General features: G+C 42.8%; 1 protein-coding gene across 1 annotated transcript in view; it reads left to right on the top strand.

Moving 5' to 3' along the window:
* LOC111222411 (thrombospondin type-1 domain-containing protein 7A-like) overlaps positions 1-22,627 on the top strand; it is a 134,824-nt gene that overhangs the window by 95,769 nt on the left and 16,428 nt on the right. The window contains exons 16-25 of the mRNA XM_022746126.1: positions 92-228; positions 271-358; positions 8,079-8,257; positions 8,922-8,927; positions 9,374-9,507; positions 10,303-10,456; positions 11,847-11,988; positions 17,444-17,559; positions 18,139-18,256; positions 21,793-21,938. Coding sequence (XP_022601847.1) covers positions 92-228; positions 271-358; positions 8,079-8,257; positions 8,922-8,927; positions 9,374-9,507; positions 10,303-10,456; positions 11,847-11,988; positions 17,444-17,559; positions 18,139-18,256; positions 21,793-21,938 — 1,220 coding nt within the window. The remainder of the gene's footprint in view (positions 1-91; positions 229-270; positions 359-8,078; positions 8,258-8,921; positions 8,928-9,373; positions 9,508-10,302; positions 10,457-11,846; positions 11,989-17,443; positions 17,560-18,138; positions 18,257-21,792; positions 21,939-22,627) is intronic.

Below are 22,627 nucleotides of genomic sequence, written 5' to 3'. Positions count from 1 at the left end.
AAATCCACCAACACCAGCAAATGAGCGGAGTCACCTCTCCGAAGGCAGTTTGGCTGATCTCTTCCTCTTCCTCTTCCTCTCCGCTCCTCAGGGAGGAGCAAGAAGAAAGACAAGTGCAAGAACACGCAAATGTATCCTCTGAGTGAGACCCAGTACTGTCCCTGCGACAAGTACAACGCCCAGCCGGTGGGGAACTGGTCGGACTGCATCCTTCCTGAGGGAGGCAGAGTGGAGAGCATCCTGGGAATGAAGGTCCAGGGAGACATCAAGGAGTGCGGGCAGGGCTACCGCTATCAGGCCATGGTGTGTTACGACCAGGACAACAGGCTGGTGGAGACCTCACGCTGCAACAGTCACGGTGAGCGCATGTGCATGTTTGTGTGCTTGTGACCGCAGAGGTTATTTTTATTTGTTCAAGTTTTGACATATCCCCCTCTGAGCTGCCGCTGCAGTACCATGGGGGTAAATGGATTTTTGTTTGTGGGGCTCACAGCTTTGGAGGATTAAACACAAAAATAAATACATATAAAAACATTCATCAGTGCTGCAAATGGTATGTGATGTAAATTTAACAACCTCCTTGAGTTAGGCATAATGACATGATATATAATGATATATAATGAAATACTGTATATAGTAACGTATTGATCAAACCGCTGTGATACAATTCGGTGATTCGGGGCGTCAAAATGGTGATTTCAGTAACCGGAGGCGCCACTGAGCTAGCTTAGCTTAGCAGAGCCAGTGGCCAGCCCCCGTGCAGACTATTGGCAGATGCTACAATTTACAGATGTCCCCTTAACGCCTCACATGCAGGCAATGGGCAGATGCTAGCTACGGAACACATCATCATATTTAAGGGGTTTCGGGGCAACAGCAGCTCACTCAGTGTCTTTATGGGAGGTTTAAGGGGGTTATCATGGCTATCATTGCAAAATGTGCCAATATTTGTGGCCATCAGGGGCCCCCTTTTCTCCTTGGGGGGCCCCGAGCATTTGCCGAGTTTGCCTCTCCTGATGATGCATCTCTGAGCTGAGCCACGCCCTCTGACACCCTCCTCTCCCCCACCCCACTTAGGTTGATTTTCGAATGTGTGCAGTGGATAAAGAGAGACTGAAAGACAGAATCATTAAAAAAAGTTGCTGTGATTATTTTTTTCATTGGATTTACTTTTTAATGAAGAAACAGTCCCAGTGAAAACTGTTAACAGGGTGTTACATGAATTATCCAGCGTCAGAGACGCTGTGTGTGGAAAGCGATGTTGTTGTCGAATTGACCAGGACAAATAAAGTGACATTTTTAAATTGGCCTGTAACCCCTGATGATGGAAGCAGGAATCTGCACTAAAGCACAGAAATAGATCTCTAGTCTTGGGTGCAGCCCATTATGTAGCGAATCAGATCTTTTCGCTCGCCAGCCTTGACTTCTCAGTTTCAGGTGAGAAATATACTGTAGCACACCGGGAAAGCTGCAGATGCAAGAATAACTTTTTGTTCTGTTAAATATTCATCTGAAGTGAAAGATTTTGTTTGTGCACATATGAGAGCCCCTCCCACGGAGGCTAGCGACTCATTCTGAATACCTAGTTTCACATAAGGAGGCCTTTTTCCGGCACATTCCTGTCAGAATCATTTGTCTCCTCGTTGTAAGGTCTTATCTTAGATCCAAAATACTTCAAGCAAAGAATCTGGGCTCAGAAACTCGTTGTGAAATTGCTGTGAAATAGAATGCGGGAGATGTTCAAATGAATACATCAGTGTTGTGCATATATAAACATGGTTTTAGTCTCCTTGTGTGAGTCACAGATTCAGATATGCGTCAGTTAATCTGAGTGTGGGTGTGACAAGAGCACATCGTAAAGACGGGGTTGTGCGCGCTTGTGTGTGTGTGTGTGTGTGTTTGTCAGCTTCTGTGTATTTTTACACCTATGTGAATGTTTGAGTGTATGTGTGTGTGTGCACCCATGCATTCATCTTCAAGCATCATTGAGCTTAGAAAAAAAAAAAAAGAAAGAAATGTTCCTTGAGGTGCACAGGAAAACAAAAACACATTCATGAGGGGTTGGCGTTAGAACATGTGAATCTCAAAAGATATTAAAGCTCTTTTTTTTCCCCACCATTCAGTCACTCTTCCCCCCGTTCTCTCTGCCACTCCCTCCTTCATTTTCCGTTCCATTCTCTCCATCGCAGCCATCATCACTTTTAATCTTGATCGAGGAGGAGACAGAGTCCTTCCGCGACTCCGCTGCTGACACGATGCTCTCGGCAACGATGTCGATCAGGCGAACTGTGCCACTGTTATCTCCATATTCCACAGACATCAACAGAAAAAAAGGGGGATTCTCATTAAAAGTGCACACTGATCCAAGCTTTGTCGTGGTGCTCACTTTTCAGATTGCCCTACTCCTCCGTGAGAGGGAGTGAATACTATGAGGGAAGATAACGCTGAATGTTCTTGAGTGCCATTCGGAGTTAACACACACATGCGGCGAGAAACAATTTGAGGATCATGAACTTCAGAGATTAAAACATTTGAAATGATTTTGGAAATTTGTATATCATGTGTTTTTCTTTTAACTTTTAAGAATCTAAATGGTCAAAGTTAAGCTTGACTGATGTAATAATCAGCAGCGCAAACATCCCAGTGACAAATTCCTGATTCTATTAGTTCCCAGCAGTAATTGCAGTCAGCCAGAAGAAGATCTAGTTAGTGTGTTGTCATGTTGAATATAATCAAGGCAAATCACAACTGAGACAGAGACGGGTCAAGACTCAAAACCAATCAGCAGACTCACAGTTCAACACAGTGACTGAAAGAGTGTTGGTCTGCCAACATAATGTGAGTGACACAGTTTCCATTGTTTTTCAAAATAAAGAATGGGGTATAATGCAGATGTCTCTGCACATATGTTTATAACAGTGAACCAAACTCAACAAAATGTAATTGCCAATGAAACAGTTTAATTTAGAGCTGGACAATTAATCACAATATTATTGAAACTGCAATATGGCCACGAGCATTATCCAAATCACAGGAGCTGCAATGTTTTGGATAAAGAGAGACGCTCTGCCCCAAAACATATTCTCCAGATGTGAGAGAACAAGCTTGTTTGGTTCAGATCCCAGCAAAAATGACCATTCCCACTAAAGTGTGACTCATATTGCAATCAAAATAATGATATAATAATTAATAATAATATTAATTTTAATAATAATTAAGGGATAATTTTTTTTCTGCATATTGTTCCGACCGATTTCAGATCTTTATTGTTCCACACGAGGGAAATGCACAATGCAGAGACTGCTGAGCAATAAAAATGTAACTACTCAACAAAAAGAGAGAAAAGCATAACGACTCAACAAATGAATGGAACTACTCGATGATACTACAGTGTGTAACAGCTTAACAAAATGTTACTACGCAACAAACATGGCATCGTGCCAAAGGCAATAGTGAAGTGAGGGACGTCCCCTGGGAGTCCCCTGCTCTGTCCTATATATTTGACATTACTCATATATTTCTTGTATTAATGCCTGTAAGCGACCCATTACGCTTTGACCTTTTCCATGACTTAATACCACAGGACGGCTCAGGGGGCGTTGGTCTCGTCTCAGCGGGATGTGGAGAAGGAGGAGGGAAGGGGGTCACTGTGTGAAGCCATAAAGGGTAAAACTTACAGCCAAAGATGTGAATGAGGATCCTTTGAACCTGAGCAGAACTGCAGTCGACACATGTGTCGGTGCAGGATGTTTGTAATAACAAGAGGAAGACACTGAGAGCCTGCGCCGTATATAAAAGAGTTTGTTCTGCTTTGAGTGTTACCACATGTTAGCAGTGTGCTGTCAAGGTCTGAGGACTAAGGTCGGTGTCTGATAAGGTTAGTCATGTACATGAAAGGGTCCCTCTGTCCTTTGGTGACTCTTTCTTCTTCTTCCTCTGTGCTGCAGCCTGAGCACAGAGCCGGACACAGTTATTTTCAGAGTTCCCAGGGATTATGCTGCCTCATTGCCATGGAGATGATTGTGCAGGGGGAGTAACAGGTCAGAAATCAGGCAGTAATGTTGGATTCCTGGAGCCAAAAGGTTCACATAAAGCTTCTCGGGCCAGCCACCCGTCGAGTGGATGAAATTTTCATTCCAAATTCTGGCTGGATGTACAATCAGGGTGTCCTGGGTGGGCACCCAGGGGCCCAGCATCCAAGTGGGTCCTTAGAAGTGCAAAAAGAGAGTAAAGAAATATTTGAAAAAAGGACATCATTAACTGCTGTGGGTATAAGCATCAGTCCAGAAGTGGACTAACCTCATGGGCAGGAGGAGAGGAGGCTGTGAGCCTCTCTTCTGATTGGCTGGCTGTTTTCTGAGTGATTAAATAAACATATAGCAGATTTCAGATAAAACACTCGGAGAAACCAAATCCTGCAAGGTTGGAGGGCCGGTCCAGGTGGGCGGGGCTTGGGGCATGACTGACAGTGGTGATTGCTTTGTTGTGACATCATAAAGTTATAGAAGTTCTGCACATTTTGCTCTCTGTAGCATCACACATACCAGTGATTTCACTGGTTGTGAAGCCAAAACAAAAACGTGGCTTAAATAAAAGAAAATGCAGCATTATTAGTGTAATAACCTGACCTGTCTCGTGCTGGGGCTCATCCAGTTCTTAGACCTGCCGTGCCACATTTTTACAATCTTACTTGTCAAAACAACCGCTACAAAAAATTGAAAAATGTGACTGAGTTCAGAAAGTTTCTGGGAGGAATGCCAAGGATTCCAAGAAGTTATGGAGCTTCAGGGAATTCAGCAAATGGATCCCTATGCAAGTGATCAATCTTTTGCACTTTTTTGTATTTGCCACAATAAGTGGTTGTCTTCTATTTCTACATCAATTTATCCCCTTCAAGTTTAAACAATGTGCCAATGTGCTAGAGATGCCAGTGGGTTCCTGCATGTGCCAAGAGAAAAAGGAAGAATGCACAAAAGCAGTGTTGTTACCACGATATCGATAGTGGTGACGTACAGATTAAATTAACATGTGATCTGTTTGAACAATGTTCCTTATGGCTAATTACTTTAATATAACACTTGCAAAATTATAATAATATTAAAAAAATATTGATCGATCATGGTTGTTACTGTAGAGCTCGTTTGTTTTTTAGAGGCATCTCAGCGTAGATCCCATTTGTCGCTGGGAGGTTGAAGAATCAGCTGGGCAGTAAAATTGTTAAGATTTCAGGTGAAGTGGGGCAGCAGCCAGGGAAGCTTCCGACAGCAGTGACAACTGCTTTTGGGAGGTACAGCGGGAGCTTGTGCCAGGTTGCAACTTGACTTCTAATGGCAGCAGCGGTGATCTCCCACCTGGACACAGCCCAAAAAAACCTCCCCGAGAGCTCGGCAAGACACCGAACAGGTTTATATTATAACTGAGGGCTGAGGTGCTGCAGCAGTTGCACTCAGTGAACTGTGGGGCCTTAGAGCGGGAGGTCAAAGGTGAAGAAGCCTATTTCAGAGCTTATGCTGAACTCAGCAAGGTGTTGATGTAACGATGTTGAGCATTCACCAGAGTGTAAGGAGGTCAGGCAGAAGTGCGTGTCTGTGTGTGTGTGTGTGTGTGTGTGTGTGTGTGTGCGCAGCTGTATGGCTGTCACTGTGTATTTAGTTGGTGCCAAAGTGCTGCCAGGACTCTAGTCTTGACTGGATTAAGTAGACTTTTTATTTTCTAATCATATTAGCTTGCAATGCATCTTACCCCTCAGCTCTGGGCCGGTGGAGTGGGCGACGAGATCACCCTTCAACTGTCCTCTTCGGCTGAGCCGAGTTGAAACCCCAGGTTTAAGCTCCAGCCATCCATCTTGCTAAACTGGCTTTGAGGCAAGACGCTACCACCTCTGAGAGCAGTCGTGTGCAGATGAAAGACGGCAACAGAAAAGAAAAATTAAAAGGACACATAGGAGTGTGAGTGTGTGTTGAGAAAACGCAGGTTTGTTTGGTTCTGGTCAGGGTTTGTCTCATGCATACATTGTCCTCTGTGACAAACAACCACCGTCCGAAGCAATGCTCAGGCTGCCTTCACACCGACACTCGCACTACATCACAAAAGCCTCTTGTAATAATGTGTGCGGCTGGAGAAGAATGGCAAACATCCGGCTGTCAGTTTGAATTTACCTTTTATATAAACCGTTCCAGCTTCGGTAAAACAAACCCCAGCTTTTTCTCCTGGGCTTCACACTCACTTCCTTATTATGGAGCTAAAGTCGTCACCCTCCTACCAAACTGAGGGCTGAGACTGGCTGAGAGAAACACTCACATTACAAGAAACAAACATTCACATGTGATTCTGAAACTTTTTCAAGGACCCCTGAACTGACACAAAGTAGACCACGGACCTTTTAGATGTTTTATTACAGAAAGTGTTTGAAACCTTTGACAAAGAAAGGTCATACATTCCGTCATTGTGTTTCTTATGGATGGAATCATAGTGAAAATAAAGTATTCCCCTTTTTGCTTTGATAACCACTTTGAGTTAGACCACAGCAGAGGACTGTTAGATCCTGTGTCACTGTGTCATTATTAAAGTTATTGTTATATTCTCTATAGTACCATTTGCAACAACAGCCACACCAACACAGCTGCTTTTTATTTCATTGCAGTGCTATTTTGGGTCTGAACCTGGGCTGAGACACGGCTCCCAGAGTGAGCCGTCACTTGTTCAAATCAGTTATAGGACAAACTCAGAAATTCTGCACAAAGAATATGAATGACTGCCACTCTCCCCTCTAGTTATCCTCCATTTGCTCCAGCAGAGCTCCCGGCGGCCGGCACTGGATATGTGTTGTTGTACCTGGCAGCTCAGTGTGTCAGTGTGAAGCATGATGGCGCTACACAAGGAACATATGTGCTCAGCGAGACTTTTCCCAGGTTAAATAAAGTGAGAAAAAATACTCTGACAAAATTGATCTGTACGGTCTGACTGGCCGATGTGGGATTCCTCTGAAATCGTGGGAAGTGTGTTTATAGCGAAGCCGTCAGTCAGTTTAGCACCTCATGTCTCTCAGCATAAAGCGAAGCAGCGGTGTAAAAGAGCCCACATCAGAAAGAGGAAGTGGTTGGGCAGCCTCCGTTCACCTCGTCGATTTTCTTAATCAAAGGATTAACTGATTTACAGGCTGTTACAAACCCAAAAGAAGCATCAAGTTCTGATCTCTCTCTCCTTCTCTCTCTCTCTCTTGCTTTCTCTGAGTAAGTGGAAATATGTGTGGTTCAGGTTCAGAACAATAATCTCTTTCAACACATTTGACCTGTGTGTACCGACAAAAACAAAGGAAATCACAGTCCAGAGATGGAAAACAAAAAAACCAAAGCGGAACAAGCAGAGTGAGATGGTTAAACCCTCCCCTGTTGACTGTGCCACGACCCCGTGAGTCGAGGAAAATAGATTCAAACAATGAAGCTTGTTGCCAGACTTAACCAATGCTTTGCTAGATTTTTTTTAAAATTGTGCCTTTGAATGTTGGCCCTGTTTTCATTCCACTGGGCTGAAAATCAATAAGAGCATGTTAGATTAGTTTGTGAAGTATCGGTTAATAGTTTGCTCTTACAGCTGGGTATTTTCCCCACGTAGCATTTAAAGAGTTCTTGAACTTTAATGGTCTCTTGTTAGATTGAAAAGACAAACTGAGCTTTGGGAATTAGGACAAATGTAGTTTCATAAAGGATAAAGAAAACAAGATTCTTCTAAGAACCAGCCGAGGTTTTTCTCCAAAGCAGTCGTTCTTAACCTGCGAGGCTGCTTGTAGGATGTAGAGAGAACAAAGGTTTTATTTCAAAGGTAATTTCTCATGAATCAATTTTCTGGTGGATGCTCTTTCCTTCTGAAATAATTAATAACAGACTATAATACGCTTTCTAAATATTCATAGCCTGAAAAGTGTCATCATTTTCTCTTTCAGTGTTTCTTCTGACAGGTGTATGCACCTAGTGCGCCATTACGAATCATCATCCCCTTCAGCTCACCAGAATCACCACCGTAAACGTGTGTTTGATTTTCTGTCAAACAACCTTTCTTTTTTCTTCTCTTCCTTTCAGGTTATATTGAGGAGGCGTGCATCATCCCCTGTCCTTCAGACTGTAAACTTAGCGAATGGTCCAACTGGTCGCGCTGCAGCAAGTCCTGCGGCAGCGGGGTCAAAGTTCGCTCCAAGTGGCTCAGAGAGAAGCCGTACAACGGCGGCCGGCCGTGTCCCAAACTGGACCACATCAACCAGGTGAAGCAGACACTGAAGCTGAGGCTCTCTGGAGCTCGGTACTGAAGCCTGGTGTTCAGCTCACCATTGTTGCTTGAATATTTATGAACTGTGCAACAATATATTTAAACTTATTACAAGTGTGATGCATATTATACATATCCAACACAGGCAGAGGAGTGAGAGAGCGAGAGGAAGAAATTAATTATTAATGAATAATTAGCCTGAGTCTGCAGAGCTTTGCTTTACCTTCTCCTCATTATTGCTGCACTCATTTTTTGCTGAGCAGCAACAGTAAAAAAGCACTGGGTGCTATAAATGGATCCCATCCACCATATTAATGCCCCAACGTGAGCCAGTTGACTCCTTCAGGTTTCCATGATTTGCAATAAATGAAATGCTTTCCAGGCCTGTGAGTATCAGCAGATTCAGATTGAGGTGGTGCCGATGTGTGTGTGTGTTTGTGTGTGTGTGGGTGGGTGTGGGTGTGTGTGTGTGTGTGTGTGTGTGCGCACTCACACAGTTCACACAGGTATTTATGCCAAAGGCTTTTCTGATTATGTGCTCTTGAATGTTGCATTAATCATAGGTTTTGCACTATATGAACAGTTGGCATGTGCTCATTAATCCATCTGTCTCCTTTTAATCCACTTCAATGCTCACTGGATGTGACTCACTGCTACAGGCCCAGGTAAGAGCTGCTATTCTCAGCTATTTGTAATGTAGTCACAGATGTTAAGTGTCACTGATGTCAGTAGGTCACTGACAGATAGATGTACACAGTCACAATATCCTCACTATGAGTAAACAAGGTACTACGGCAGATGGGAGTTTTATTTCTACAGACATTTCTCAGAGGCAGAGCTGCTCCGGGGGCAGAAATAATCTCGTTGGCTGAGTTAAACCTCAGAGAGCTGAATCACTACGTATTAGGCAAAACTTAACTGACAAACTTGCTTGGCTAAGGCAAAAATATCTATGAAAATACGATTTGTAGAGGCCACTTTTTTCTTTTTCTATTCATGATCGTGATCATCACAAAGTCCCAACAATCAAGGTTTAACCTGCCGTAAGAAAATGTGCCATGAAATCCATGTGAAAGTGTCGAGCACATGAATAAGATTATTCTGTCCTCAGGTGTATGAGGTGGTGCCGTGTCAGAGCGACTGCAATCAGTATGTGTGGGTGGCTGAGCCGTGGAGTGTGTGGAAAGTCAGCAACGTGGACTTAAAGGAGAACTGCGGCGAAGGCGTCCAGACCAGAAAAGTCAGGTATCTGTCAAAGTGTTTTTCTGTCCTTCTGTTTCTCTCCATCTTTACATTATTTACATAATGTATATTAGCATATTCATAGCCATTAAATGTAGCACTGAAGTAATTAGTTGATTAGTCAGTCAACAGAAAATGGATTCAAAAATGGCCGAACGAGCTTTTCAAATGTGACAATTTGCTTGTTTTTAATCCTTTTTTTTTTTAATATTATTTATTTTTATATGATTGAAAATGACTTTTTTGCTGTTTTACATTCTGTGTAATTAATTAGTTAATAAGAAAAAAATAATTGGCTTTATTTCCAACAGTTGGAGGCAGTCAAGGCTTAAAGAAATGTGACACATCCAAACTAACAACCCTGTGTAAAGTTTCATGTTTTTTGAAAAACATCAAATGAAGAAAATGATGTTAGAAAGCTGCAATTTCAAGGTGAAATTTAAAAAAAGAAATGTGGTGGCAGTGGTGGTCGAGGAAAGCCAGGATTTTTTTTCTGTATATGTGTATTTACTGTGGTATTTTAACAATTGGTTAAAACATAAAATGAAAGTTAAAAGTGGGGTGCAACTTCATGTCAGGTCTGTAATTCAGCTTGTCCCTGCTCAGACTGTCTGCGTTTACACTCACACTCCATTTTTCCTTAATATTGACCTTCGTAACTGAGGAACACACTCCGCTGCAGGTTGTTAAGTATCTCATGTACCAGCCAACGCCAACGTCTCTTTTGTTCGCTGGAGCGCAACATCAGCTTTGCTAAAATAAGGTCAGCTTCAGTGTGTCTGTCGGCCGATCCCACAGGTGCATGCTGAACACCATAGACGGCCCGTCGGAGCCCGTGGAGGATTACCTATGTGACCCGGAGGAGATGCCCCTGGGGGCCAGGGAGAGCCGTCTGCCCTGCCCCGAGGACTGCGTTCTCAACGACTGGGGGCCCTGGAGCCGCTGCAGCCTGGTGAGAGCTGAACCCAGATCAGACAGCAGCAGCTCAGCTGTCTGACACAGAGGAGATACGGGAGCGTCAGACTTTTTGTGAAGCCCACTGAGATTTATCATGATATCTTTTTCTTGTCAGAAATATTTCCTCTGAGGCTCGAGGAATTCAAAGCGTAGCTGCACTGTATTATTGTGAGCAGTGACTGAATCTTTGTCAACAGGTTATTTCTTGTCCACCAAGGAAGAATAAAAGAGATATATGAACTGGGAAACAGGAAGAAAATGGCTGATACATCACCTATATTATAGTGTGCTCACTGTGTGTTCAGCAGGGAAGGAAGGTGATTTATGATAAAGACTCGGAACTCCTGAGCAGGTTTCCAAATTTACATTTACACACACACACACACACACACACACACACACACACACACACACACACACACACACAGAAGTGATGTAGTGGCGAACATAAACCTGGCTGTTTGTGATTATCATTTGGCAAAAAACTAAAAACTGTGAGTATAATTAGTTACATTTCAGAAAAATATTAAATATTGATTTATAAGATATGCAATGATCCTTTTTCCAACTCTGTGTTAAATATTAAAATCGAGATTTGTAAAGAGACACCAGCACCTGATTGGAGAGCACACACCAACAGGCTGCAGCATGTACGTAATCTTCATTCTCACCTAAAAAAAAACCAAAAAGAAACAACCATGAAAGGTGTCAGAACGTCCTGTTCAGCTCCTCCATCCCTGACACCTCTGATTCGTGGTAAAAAAGCCATTTTAACTGCTCCGGTTTCACCTGCTGTTCTCGCAGCATCACATTGGCCATTGTTAATCACACCCCATTCTCTCCCAAAGTGCTTGACACAAAGACTTCCCACAATTCCAATCTCGACATGGAGTCTGCAGCGGCACCAGCGGGGCCTCGTGCATGTTTTATTCATCGTGCCAGCGATGGAGTTATTCAAAGGCTGTCATTTTCTCCCCCAACTCTCTTCTGAGCAAGCAATGACTGTGTAGAATCTGGTGGTTTACCATTCCTCCAGAATATCCATTTTAGCCGTCCTGTCATCTCCCGCTGGAAAAAAAAATCAAATTCCACATACTGGGAATCCCTAGGAACCAGGCCTGCGCAAACTGAGGGAGAATGTCTTGACAAGAAATCTTAAATGAATTGTGGCTCTAGAAGCTGGGAAACAATCCAGAAGCAGGCAAATTCACAGTTATCAGCTTTAATGTTCAATAAATATGAGCATCAGTGTGACAGGAGCTCTGTGGCTTTGTTCCAGTCCAGGGATATGTTTGTATTCATTTCTTATCACTCTGCAATGAGGACTGCCTAATCATGTACACACTCTACAGGCTGCAGCTTCTGACGGTCGGTCTTTGTTTCAGCCCTGTACCAGAACCAACAATCGACTGCGGACGGCGCTCACCCTCCGGTCGCCCAGTGTAGGGAGGCAGTGTCCGGACACGACTGATCCGGAGCCGTGCAGCCTGAACCTCAACTGTTTCAACTACTTCTACAACATCACAGGTACAGTACATGTCGAAGAATAGAAAATCTTCATATCTTTGCAGCGGGTTGGAGTGACTAAGCTGAGTTTCCTTCTGTCTGTAAGGTCGTGAAAACATTGTGTGTCTCCTCATTATGACAACACTGTTGGTGCTTTGTGTTTTGGACGGAGCAGGTTTTTGCTGCCGTGGGTGTTTCGGGTTGAAGTTTTCTCAACTTTAACCACAACACCGATATTAAAACAGCTATTGAATTGGGAGAACATCACTGTGAACACAGTCTCCACTTCAGAATGAGACTCCTCATCTGTTTTAACAGCGAGACAAAGAATCAATAACTGACTTATCTGTTTTTCTGTTTTCAACAGCCTCATCACTTTTTTTTCTTCAAGTAAGATAATTGCAAACCTTGCAAGGTTTTATCAGACTGTGTGCTGTGTTATGATGATGTAATGTTAATGGAGCTCTTTCGAGTGTTGCTCACAGCTGCTCTTTGCAAAGCTCCTCTCTGACCACAGGATCATTTTTTTGTTTGTCGGTTTGTAAGTTTTTTTCTGCAGATTCCTGCAGTTACAGCCATTAAAGATCCCCTATTGTATAAAGGTAGATTTCCATGTCTTTTCTGATTATAGATCAGGTCTGGGTTCTATATTAATACTGTAAAAGTATCAAAGCCTCAGTCCACAGAGAAATGCACACAGCCTGTATTCAGGACTTCTGTAACTTTGTGATGTCACAACAAAGCAGTCGCCACTCTCAGCCACGGCCCAAGCCCCGCCCACCTGAACCCACCATCCAACCTTGCAGGATTTGGTTTCTCTGAAGTGTTTTCGATCACTCAGAAAACTGTTAGCCAATCGGTCTCAGAGCCTCCTCTCTTCTGATTGGCTCACAGACCTGTTGTTACTAGAGCTCCAGAGAGAAGCCTGAGAGAGGAGATGTGAAACTACACTGAGATGGTTCTTAAAACTTATGGATCAACACTTCAAATAAGAGACAGGAAAGTGTAAAATATGGGACCTTTAAAGTCTGGAAGCGAAGTACAGGTAAAACATTTGACTGTTGGCTGCTGTGGGTTAAGTGCCTTCCTCGGTGGCACCTCTGTGGTGACTGTTGAGAATAGAAAATACATTTTGATTTACTTTAATCAGACAGGTTTGAGCTTGCATGCTTCCCAATCTCTGCTCTCTAATCTGCAGGATATCACCGCGTCATACCGCGTGTCACAGAGGTTACTCTTTCACATTTCATTCTGGAAACTGTTACAAACTATTTCAATAAAAAATAAACAAAAAGAGAGATTGGCAGCGTTCCTATATTTCACTTGTTGAAATTTTTATTGTGTTGCCTTCGTTGCTGCTGCTTCATATTTTCACCAACCCTCCCGTCTTCCTTGTTGTGTTGTTACACCAAGAGATGTGACATATAATCCCTACTGCTGGGTTCACAGTGGCATACAGGCTTCCCAAGGTGTGTGTACATAATATAGAAGCAGAGATTATTATTGGGTAAAACACACTTTTCTTCTTTCATTTTTTTTTCATTGCTGATGCCGAGACCATCCAAGCTGCTCCTTCCTTCAGTGTTTCTCTCCTTTTCTTGCCGCCTTTTCTCTGAGTCTCTTACTGTCGCTTTTTCTTGTTGCAATCTCCCTATTTTCGGTCCCCAGAGTGCCACAAAGCTCCTCGGCAGAAGGAGACACAATTCCCTGAGTTGAGTTTGCAAACGAGCTCTCTGCAGCTAAAAACAGCCACTCATCTTTGTCAGCGGAGGGCACACTTCATGATGATACCTCCGCCTCCCTGTTGTCACAGAGGGTTTTTTTAACAACAGCATGGCACACTGTGGTTTTAAAGGCATTTGCACCCTAAGTCTGGAATAAAATGTCGTCTCTTTACTTCATAGAAATATATTTTTTAAGGTGGAGGTGTGCCGAGGTTCAGCCTCTCACAGCTCTGAAATTGTGTGGTGAGATTTATTGAGGAAAACTTGTGGTGATGTTGCTTTTAAATCCTGGTTACTTTGTCAGAAGAGAAAACTTAAATCTGACCGCCTGCCCACACAACTCACTAATGATGCCAGCATAAAAGGATGCTGATGGCAGCCACAGTTATTGGATTTAAGTGAGCAGTTTTAAACCTCCAATGACCTCTTTGCTGACAAAGTAATCATCTGTTATTGACAGTGATCTTTGCCAGCCAGAAGCTGTTTAAGAGTCTGACTCCAAAGAGACAACAAAGAAACACACAGGGTGATTATTTGAAGGCTGTGGCAGAAGGAAAGGGAGGCAGAGGGAGGAGGTGTGTCATGCAAGGTAATGAGCTGAAGTCAAACTTACAGTACGGCAAGTACAGGGCGTGCTCGCCGTTCTGCTGAGTCATCTGGATGCCTAAAGTAGTTGATTTGTATGCATGACACGTCGGTCCTAAAACATCTATCCAGATACATTGCAGTGAAGGAATGAGGAGATTGTTTATGTCAGCAAAATAGCTGGTAATTAATTTGATGGAGTTGCACTGTGTTAATGCACCTCATACAATCTTATCAATCTTTTATCAGTCTGATAAAATCTTGATATTTTATATTAGAAATCTGGTCGTTGTACATCAGCTGTGTCCCAATTCTGGAGCCGTATCCTTCGGAGGACGCGGCCCGTTGAGGTGTGGCCCGTCATAGACTTCATAAACCGAAATGAGACAGTCTAGCCTACAGAGGATTTTCGCTTTGTGTCACCTGCTGTATCCGCTCCTGTTGCCTGGCAACCTTGACAACACATAACTTGAAGTTTTAAGGCCCTTGGTTTTAACAGTTGTACCGTTAGCTGTTGAACTGAGCTGAAACGCAATACTTTTTTTATTTAAAAGTGTAATCCTCTGGCTCTCAGTCGGTGTTGTTTGCTTTCATTACCTGCCAGCAATGAATCTTGGGATAGGTGGGTCCATAGGAAAAAAAAAAAGAAAAAGGCTGCATTTGAAGGAGCCTGCGAAACAGGACAGCCTTGTCACGCCGCTGTGACGCAATCGGTCTTCAAATACAGCCTCCGAAGGATGCAGCCCCTGAATTGGGACGAGCTGTTGTATATCAGCATATAAAGCAACTGTTAGAGTAACACAGGACAACATGGTGCGACAGTGTGTTTCTGTGTGTTCACCCTTTAAAAGCTAAGACACCACAGCTTTCATATTGTCTGGGGTTTATTCATTCAACAAGCATTTGAAGACTCGTGAACAGCCTCTCCTCGTGTTTTGTCCCCGCGCTCCATCCCCGCTTCGACTGAGAATACATCCAGCTACAGAAGCAGAACACCAGTGAAATGCTATTTTCTTGTAACTTGAATACATTCCTCTCGTTTTCCTCCCTGCTCCCGTCGATACCACGACTCCCTCTCGCCCGCCTTCCAGCTTTGCTTGCACCCAGGACGGTAATATGAATCGCAGCAACCTGCTGAACACCAATAAATATTTGCTATGTGAGGTAAAGTTATGAGCTGTTCAAGCTGGCGGGTAACATTTATCATGTGAGGCTATAAAATGTAGCTGGAGAATTTGTGATGAGTGAACTCTGGGATTTAACAGCTACTCGACTGCTAGAGGATGAAAAGGTTTTCAACCATTCTTGTAGTTCATATTGATTTTTAATGTCTGCATTCGTGCACATGTACATTTCTCTATAAAGTATTAATAATAAAAATCATGAGCGTGTTTATACACCCATTTTATTTTGTCCATTCCAGGTGTATGTAACGTTAGCCAGAATAAGAGAGTCAGGACTTGGTTGAGTCATACTGTAATCAATATTTCCATATTAACAATGGATCAAATAACTATGTGGTCGATTGTAGAGATGATCACACATAATTTCAGTTTTTCCGGCCTGAAACTTTATTGTTTCGGTCGTTTTCAGATGGAGCGTGTAGCTGTACAAAACCATCCCAGCATCAAGGCGAGGAGACTGACACAGTTAACTGGTTAACACATGGAGCATTCAGCAGTTAATGAAGCCATGTATTTCCCTCAGGAGTTGGTCGAGACCAAAAACAGTAAATGTTGGACTTACCATTCATCAGATGGACACAAACACCACTTCAAATGAATGCTGATGTTGCTCTGTTTCTCTTGGATGTGCAAACAAATGACTGTTAACACATTAACCCATATTGATTTTTTCTGTCTCTGCGATAGAAATTCCTCTTGAATGTCGAGAGTTGTTAGTCCTCTGAATAATTACAGATGCGTCGTGATGAATCAGATCTCTTTAAGTCTTGCAGCAGGCAGAGAAGACCCAACACGGCTGTTCTCTAAAGACCTTGCTTTATATCCTGTCAGGCGAACAATAGAACAACAGTTGCTGACTCATCACAAAGTTGGCTTAATCGGACGTACGTTCAGGTGTCAATCACGCCTTTCTCAGCACAATGACCCTTTTGTGTTATCCTCTCAAACCCGTACAATAACAACAAATCAGAACATTAGTTCCTCAATCTAAAATGTTAATATCCCACACCTCCAGGTGGCCAAAAAAAGAAAAGAGTTAATGCAGGTTTTTTGTCACAAATATGATCTTATCTTGGATTTGGCTGCACGGAGACACATCTGGATTTAAAAGCAAAAACATTCAAGTTGTTCTGGTAGAATAAATAAATAAGACAGCGTGAGGAAAGCCAGGAACAGCGACACGCTCGTCACGCCGACACATTTAAAAAGAACGCAGTCTCGCTGTAGAGGAATGTTCAAACAGCGTGCCATTTTAGTTGTCAGTTCTCAGACCTGAAAGATTTGCATTCTGACTCGCAATTTACTTAAGACTTGACTTTAGACATGTCTCAAATGACTTGAGATCTGATTGGGACTTGCCCCCGAAAGACTTCAAAACAGCTCTGATGTATGCTTTGATGGAAAATGAGCTTTTCCTAGAGTTGCACTGATGAAGTTCAGAGCAAAAATTCCAATGATGACAGTGTCGCTGGGTTTCTTTTTCTGTGACATTTATTTTGAGTGATTATTTGCAGAAAGTAGATGTAGATGAAATAAGTGATGGAAAATAGATGCTAATTGTTCACTGCATATTTATTCAACCTATCATTATGTGGAGTTGTTCATTATTCTCCGGGTGAGAGCTGACATAGCTCAGAAAACCTCCAGCACAACCAAGAAACGACAAAACCTCTGTGCGACTTTTGTTGACAGTCCCCGGGCTGCTTGTGACATGAAGGAATCAAATTCAGAAAATGCATCGACTTAATGATGCTCAGTGGCCAGCGCTACAAGACTGTGGTTGCATCATTATGTAGTAATCCTTTATAAACAACATTGCCCGTACTGTGTCGCGGGGGATTGCCTGTGTTGTTGGTATTTCAGCCTGGCACTAACAGATCCCTGTAGTGTTGTATCAAGCTCTCTGAGTTAACTTTATTTTGGCAATTGCGTGAACATTATCTGCCAGAAATGTAAATGTGGCTTTGTTTTGTTTCTCCTCAGACTGGAGCACATGTCAGCTCAGTCCTAACGCCGTGTGTGGGAGCGGCATCAAGACCCGGATGCTGGACTGTGTTCGCAGCGACGGCAAATCGGTGGATATCAAATTCTGCGAGGAGGTGAGACCTGCAGAAAATTCCTCAAGTGTCTCGTTTGGTATTTTTCCCTTTTTGTTTCTTGGGCAGTTTCGTTTTTACTTTCTTTGTTTGACACACTCATTTTTCTTAATGACTTAATCACATCAGTCATTGCAATATATTATTGTACCCTTCTTGTACTACTAGGCCCACAGCAACATGAAATATTCAGACGTATTCCCATGCAGAGATTGTTGTCGTTGCTGTAGGCTGAGTGTTTTATTCATTCATAATGTGTCCCAGCTCCCTGTAATTGTAGCCGGCGGCCTGTGGCAGAGCCGTCCCCACAGCTATTTAACCCTTGGCCACCTTCATCATCTGGCTCATTCACAAAAACACAGTGTCAGGATGGCTTTCGCAGCAGCTTCGATATTCCAACTCTGCCGGCCAGATGCTGCTCAGCATAGACTTCCCCCCTGCCAGAACAAAGACTTCTGGGAATTGTAGTTCTGAGAGGTCAAGCTGCTGTCTGGCAGTCATAGATCGATTGCTGCCATGACTGTTCATCTGTGTTGTGGACGACTCCATCATGTGTCATGAATTACCCTCAATGTGCTGCAGCTGAATCTGGAGAAGAAGTGGCAGATGATCATCTCCTGCGTGGTCGAGTGTCCCGTCAACTGTCAGCTGTCAGACTGGTCGGCCTGGTCAGAGTGTTCACAGACCTGCGGACTGGAGGGTAAGACTCGTCGTATCAAAGATGTTGCTCAACACTATAATCAGCTAAAATTGTGCAATAGATGTTGACATTTAGCGTTTTTATCTTGAGCGACTTCCAGTGTGATCAAGGAACCGACTCACTGGTGACAAATCTGTGGCCTTTTTCTAACATGACACCAGTTCATCTTTTCATCATCACTCAAGCAGCATATTGAAATGATGACTAAACTGAAATGTAGTTATACTGCACTTTATTAATGTACAATAATGAGATTAAATCGCAGTAAAAGCCAGAGCCAGCGAAGTAAGGCAAAGCAAAAACAAGCACTTAGAATCCAAATAATAAAACACCTTGACGTTAAAGCTTGACTATAAATGTTTTTTTCAGATATGAAATAAAAGATGATGCCGAAATAGTTTGAACCTGATCACTTCGCAGTGTTGATGGCAAATGGTCAAACAACATCTAGTCTTAAATCTTGAAAGTGTAACACACAACAAGGTCCTGTGATCCAGCTTAAAGCTTAAACCTCGCTCACTGCTGTTGGTTGAGTCAATACAAACTCACGCTGTGCAACCAAACACAGCTCACACCCACAGAAACTGCAAATTCCACTGGAGGTCATAAAGTTACTGAAGATACCAAATATGATACCAAGTTTTGGGGGGAATATTTTACTCACTCTGAAAGAGTTGGACCAAGCTGGTACAGAACTGACTCTGTCACAGTGTGGAGTAAGATTCATTTAACAACCTTAAACTAAAGGGAGAAAAATGAGGAGAAACTTTATATTTAGAGGTTGAAAGGTTTACAACATGTCAGACACATGCATCATTTGACTGGTATCACCTCACCTCCATTAAACACACAAGAACAAGCCGGCGTCGGTGGGTGTGTCCAACTGCAGGGGTCACGTCCACCCAGGTGTGCATGTCATCAAGTGGACGATAATTACATAGTTAATGTGAGGAGGCAGACTTGAGCTTTATTATCATTATGATGATGTTGTCAGCTGATTGTTATTTGAGTGAGAGCTGCTGTAGCTCAGAAAGCCCCTGATCACTTGGTTTGGTGACAGAGAGGTCGTGAGTTCGATTCCCGGCTCAATCTCTAAACATATATACACATATAGTTCAATTAAAAAGGAAGCCAAAAAAAAAAAACCTTCCAGCTGAAATAAACTTGTTTCCCCGTCTGACTTCTAAGTTGACTGAAATTCGACTTTATGATGCTCAGTGGTCAGTACCAGAAGACTGCAGTTGGATTATTGAACTGGCCTGAAGGGCAGAGGCCTGGGGCCCTAAAGCCAGAGCGTCTGTATGAAGTTAGATGTTTTTGTTGGACAATCACAGAACTCAGAAAAGTTGGGATGTCCTGATTATTTCTGTTGCTCCTGATCCGTATCAGAGTAATTTAATATTGGTTCTTTGTGAATCAAATCCAACATAGTATTAGTTTTTCTACATTTTTCCTTCATATTGCAGCTGCGTACAGAGGCCGCAGTAACATTTAATTAAAATACAGGCAAATTACTAATGGAATTTGAATCAGAGCAGCAGAACAGCTGTAACAGAACCTGCATCTTTTCTGCATTCATTTCTTTGATGGTTTTCTCTACTGTTTTGTACAATGTGCTGTAGTATTTAGTAAAATGCCTGTACAGATCAGTGTCTGTGTGAATCTGCTGCGGCAGGAAGCTTTGGCAGGAGTCAGACAACCTCCCTTCATCTCCAGTGTGAACTAGATACTGAAGCCCAGGTGCAGTGTTTGAAATAACATCAGAACTGGAGAGTTCACCTTGAAAAATGTCATTGAATGAGACACAAAATTGCTACAAATGACTCGGCTCACAATCATTTTGTGTCCCTTTTGCATCTCTTTTGGTGTGAGGGTGTGCTCCCATGTAGGAGGGGTGCGGGGCCTGTTACATGTCTGCACCCAGGGGCCCTTTGTGTCATAATCCATTCATGCATGTGTAAATGTAAGGCAGGAGGATCCGAGTGAAAACATGAAGGCGTAGAGGGACCGGTTTGAAAAAACCATCCCAGTATTTTTGCATTAATAGTTTTCTCTGCATGTGTGTAACTTCACACCAAAGCGATGTGTGTGTGTTGATGAAGAAAACGTACTTGGGTAACTAAAGAAGTTACACACTTCCTGCTCCCACCGGAGGCTCTTGGCCAGAAAAAATTCACCTAAACAAAAGAGAGGGGGTGTTTGAATAAGAGAGAGTGATTGCTTTAAAGTGTCGTCAAACGGCCGGCGAAAAAATGTGCTCTCCTGTTTACCTGGCTGCAACTCCAGCAGCTCAATCAGCTGATTCTGTCCCATTACATCTTCCTGCTCCTCGGGGCTGTGGGGAGGACTTTGAAGAAGAGGCGCCACAGCGAGAGCTGCTAAATCACAAGGAATAAGATAAAAGTTCAAGAACGGCTAAAGGAGCAAGAAGGGATCTCATTTGATGTGTGTGTGTGTGTATGTGTGTGTGTGTGTGTATGTGTGTGTGTGTGTGTGTGTGTGGGAGATGTTCTCTCGTTGGAACAGGATATGAGATCGTACAGTTTTTGTGTGGGAAGGCTGGTTAGTGTTTTACGTGTTGAAAGATGTCGTAGGTTGCTCTGAGGTGAGCAGATTGCTGGTCTGGCAAGGTGGAAATCAAAGTGGGATATGCAACAAATAAAGGGTTGTGAGATTTGAGAGTGGGCTATTTAAAAGAGGTAGACAGGAAGGTTGGATTTTGAGATGCGTGCGTGTGCGTATGCTTTTCTTTTCTTTTTTTTTTTTCAAGTTAATTCATAGCATCGATTCTGCACTTAAAACAAACGGTCTCTGAGGTGTTAGCTGCTGTGATGTATTGGATTTATTAAAAGTCAGTTTGTTGATTGATGTGGAGTAAAAAAAAAAAAAAAGCCATTTCAGTCAAGTGGACCAAGAACCAATCAAAGACGGCACAGAGAGAAAGTGCCGTATTTCAGGCCATTTAGAAACTCCTGCTCTGTTAAGTGAAGTGCTCTTGCGCACAGTGAGATTAATTTAAAGCGTTCAAAACAAACATGCATCTAAAATGAGTTGTTTACAGAGGGAATGGATTACTGCTGTGTGTCACACCGCAATGGTCACCACATGTGTCCCATCTGTTTGCATTTAGTTTATTATGAAGAGAAAACACAGCCACTTTACTTTTCTGTGTGTAATCGTTTTATTTTAGACAGGAATCTAAACCTCTACAGGAGCAGGAAAGAAAAAAAAAAAATCACTGGACATTTATTTTATGTCACGCTGCTCAAGCACAGGACTCAAGAGCTGGTCACAGAGGACACTGTTGTTGTTTTTCTGGCTTGAGTGGTACTTAATTTCATTTATTTAAACAATAATTGTTTTTATAGAATAATGTCATCTGCAAACAATGAACGCAGTGTAACCATGGCAATACAAGTCCTCAAGTCCTTCACAGACTGTGTCAGTACAGCATGAAAAAATCTTCCTGATATGAAAAATAAAAAAGGGAAAATGAATGATAATACACTGATGATGTCACCTTTTGTTTTCTCCAGGTAAGATGTGGCGGCGGCGGTCGGTGGTCCAGGCGTCTCAGGGCGACGGCCGGCCCTGCCCCTCCCAGATGGAGCAGTGGAAGCCCTGCCCCGTCCGACCCTGCTACCGCTGGCAGTACAGCCCCTGGTCCGAGTGTCGGGTGGAGGTGGGTCAATAAATCATAACATTATACCATAATCCAGGGACATTAAATATTAATAACTGTATCGACCTCTGTCAGCCTACAAGAAATGCAACTTTGACAGGTGCCTGGCTCAGCCGAGATCAATACACATAAGAGTTTGAGCCAGAAAGTGGATTTTGGAAAAAAAGAAATCTCAGCATCTGGCAAAAAATAATGGAGTCTTTAGTATTGATGAACAACCTGATAAAATCCATGCTCATACACTTATTTTGAGAGATGGATGGTAAAAATCAATCTAATGCACATTTAATGCTGATACATTACTGCAAACGAATACCTTCGCCAAGGAATTTGGCAGCTTCCATACTTCATTGTGCGTTTTGTGCCACCAGGTCAGATTGTTAAAGAAATCTGCCGCGTTGCTTTATGACATAAAAGAAAACCGTGAAAGCACGGTTGCGGCTTTATGGGCAGAAAGGGCGAGCTTAATTATTTATACATCATATACATCACCTGTTCCCCTCACTCAACTCTATCAGCTGTCAATCTCACAAATGGCAGAGAGAGACGCGGAGACAGATATCTCGGAGATCAGCTGTTACCCGTGATTCACATAAACAAACTGTCAGACCTGATTTTCTTTTGTTTGTTTTTTTTTAGATGCTACACAACTAATAAAGTGACTAATGCAGTCTCTTGTTATTGAGTTA

Source organism: Seriola dumerili, unplaced genomic scaffold (assembly GCF_002260705.1).
Source record: "Seriola dumerili isolate Sdu_G_001 unplaced genomic scaffold, Sdu_1.0 BDQW01000092.1, whole genome shotgun sequence".
NCBI classification, from domain to species: Eukaryota; Metazoa; Chordata; class Actinopteri; order Carangiformes; family Carangidae; genus Seriola; species Seriola dumerili.
The sequence above is the reverse complement of the archived record's forward strand: the minus strand, read 5'-3'. Positions and strand labels throughout refer to the sequence as shown.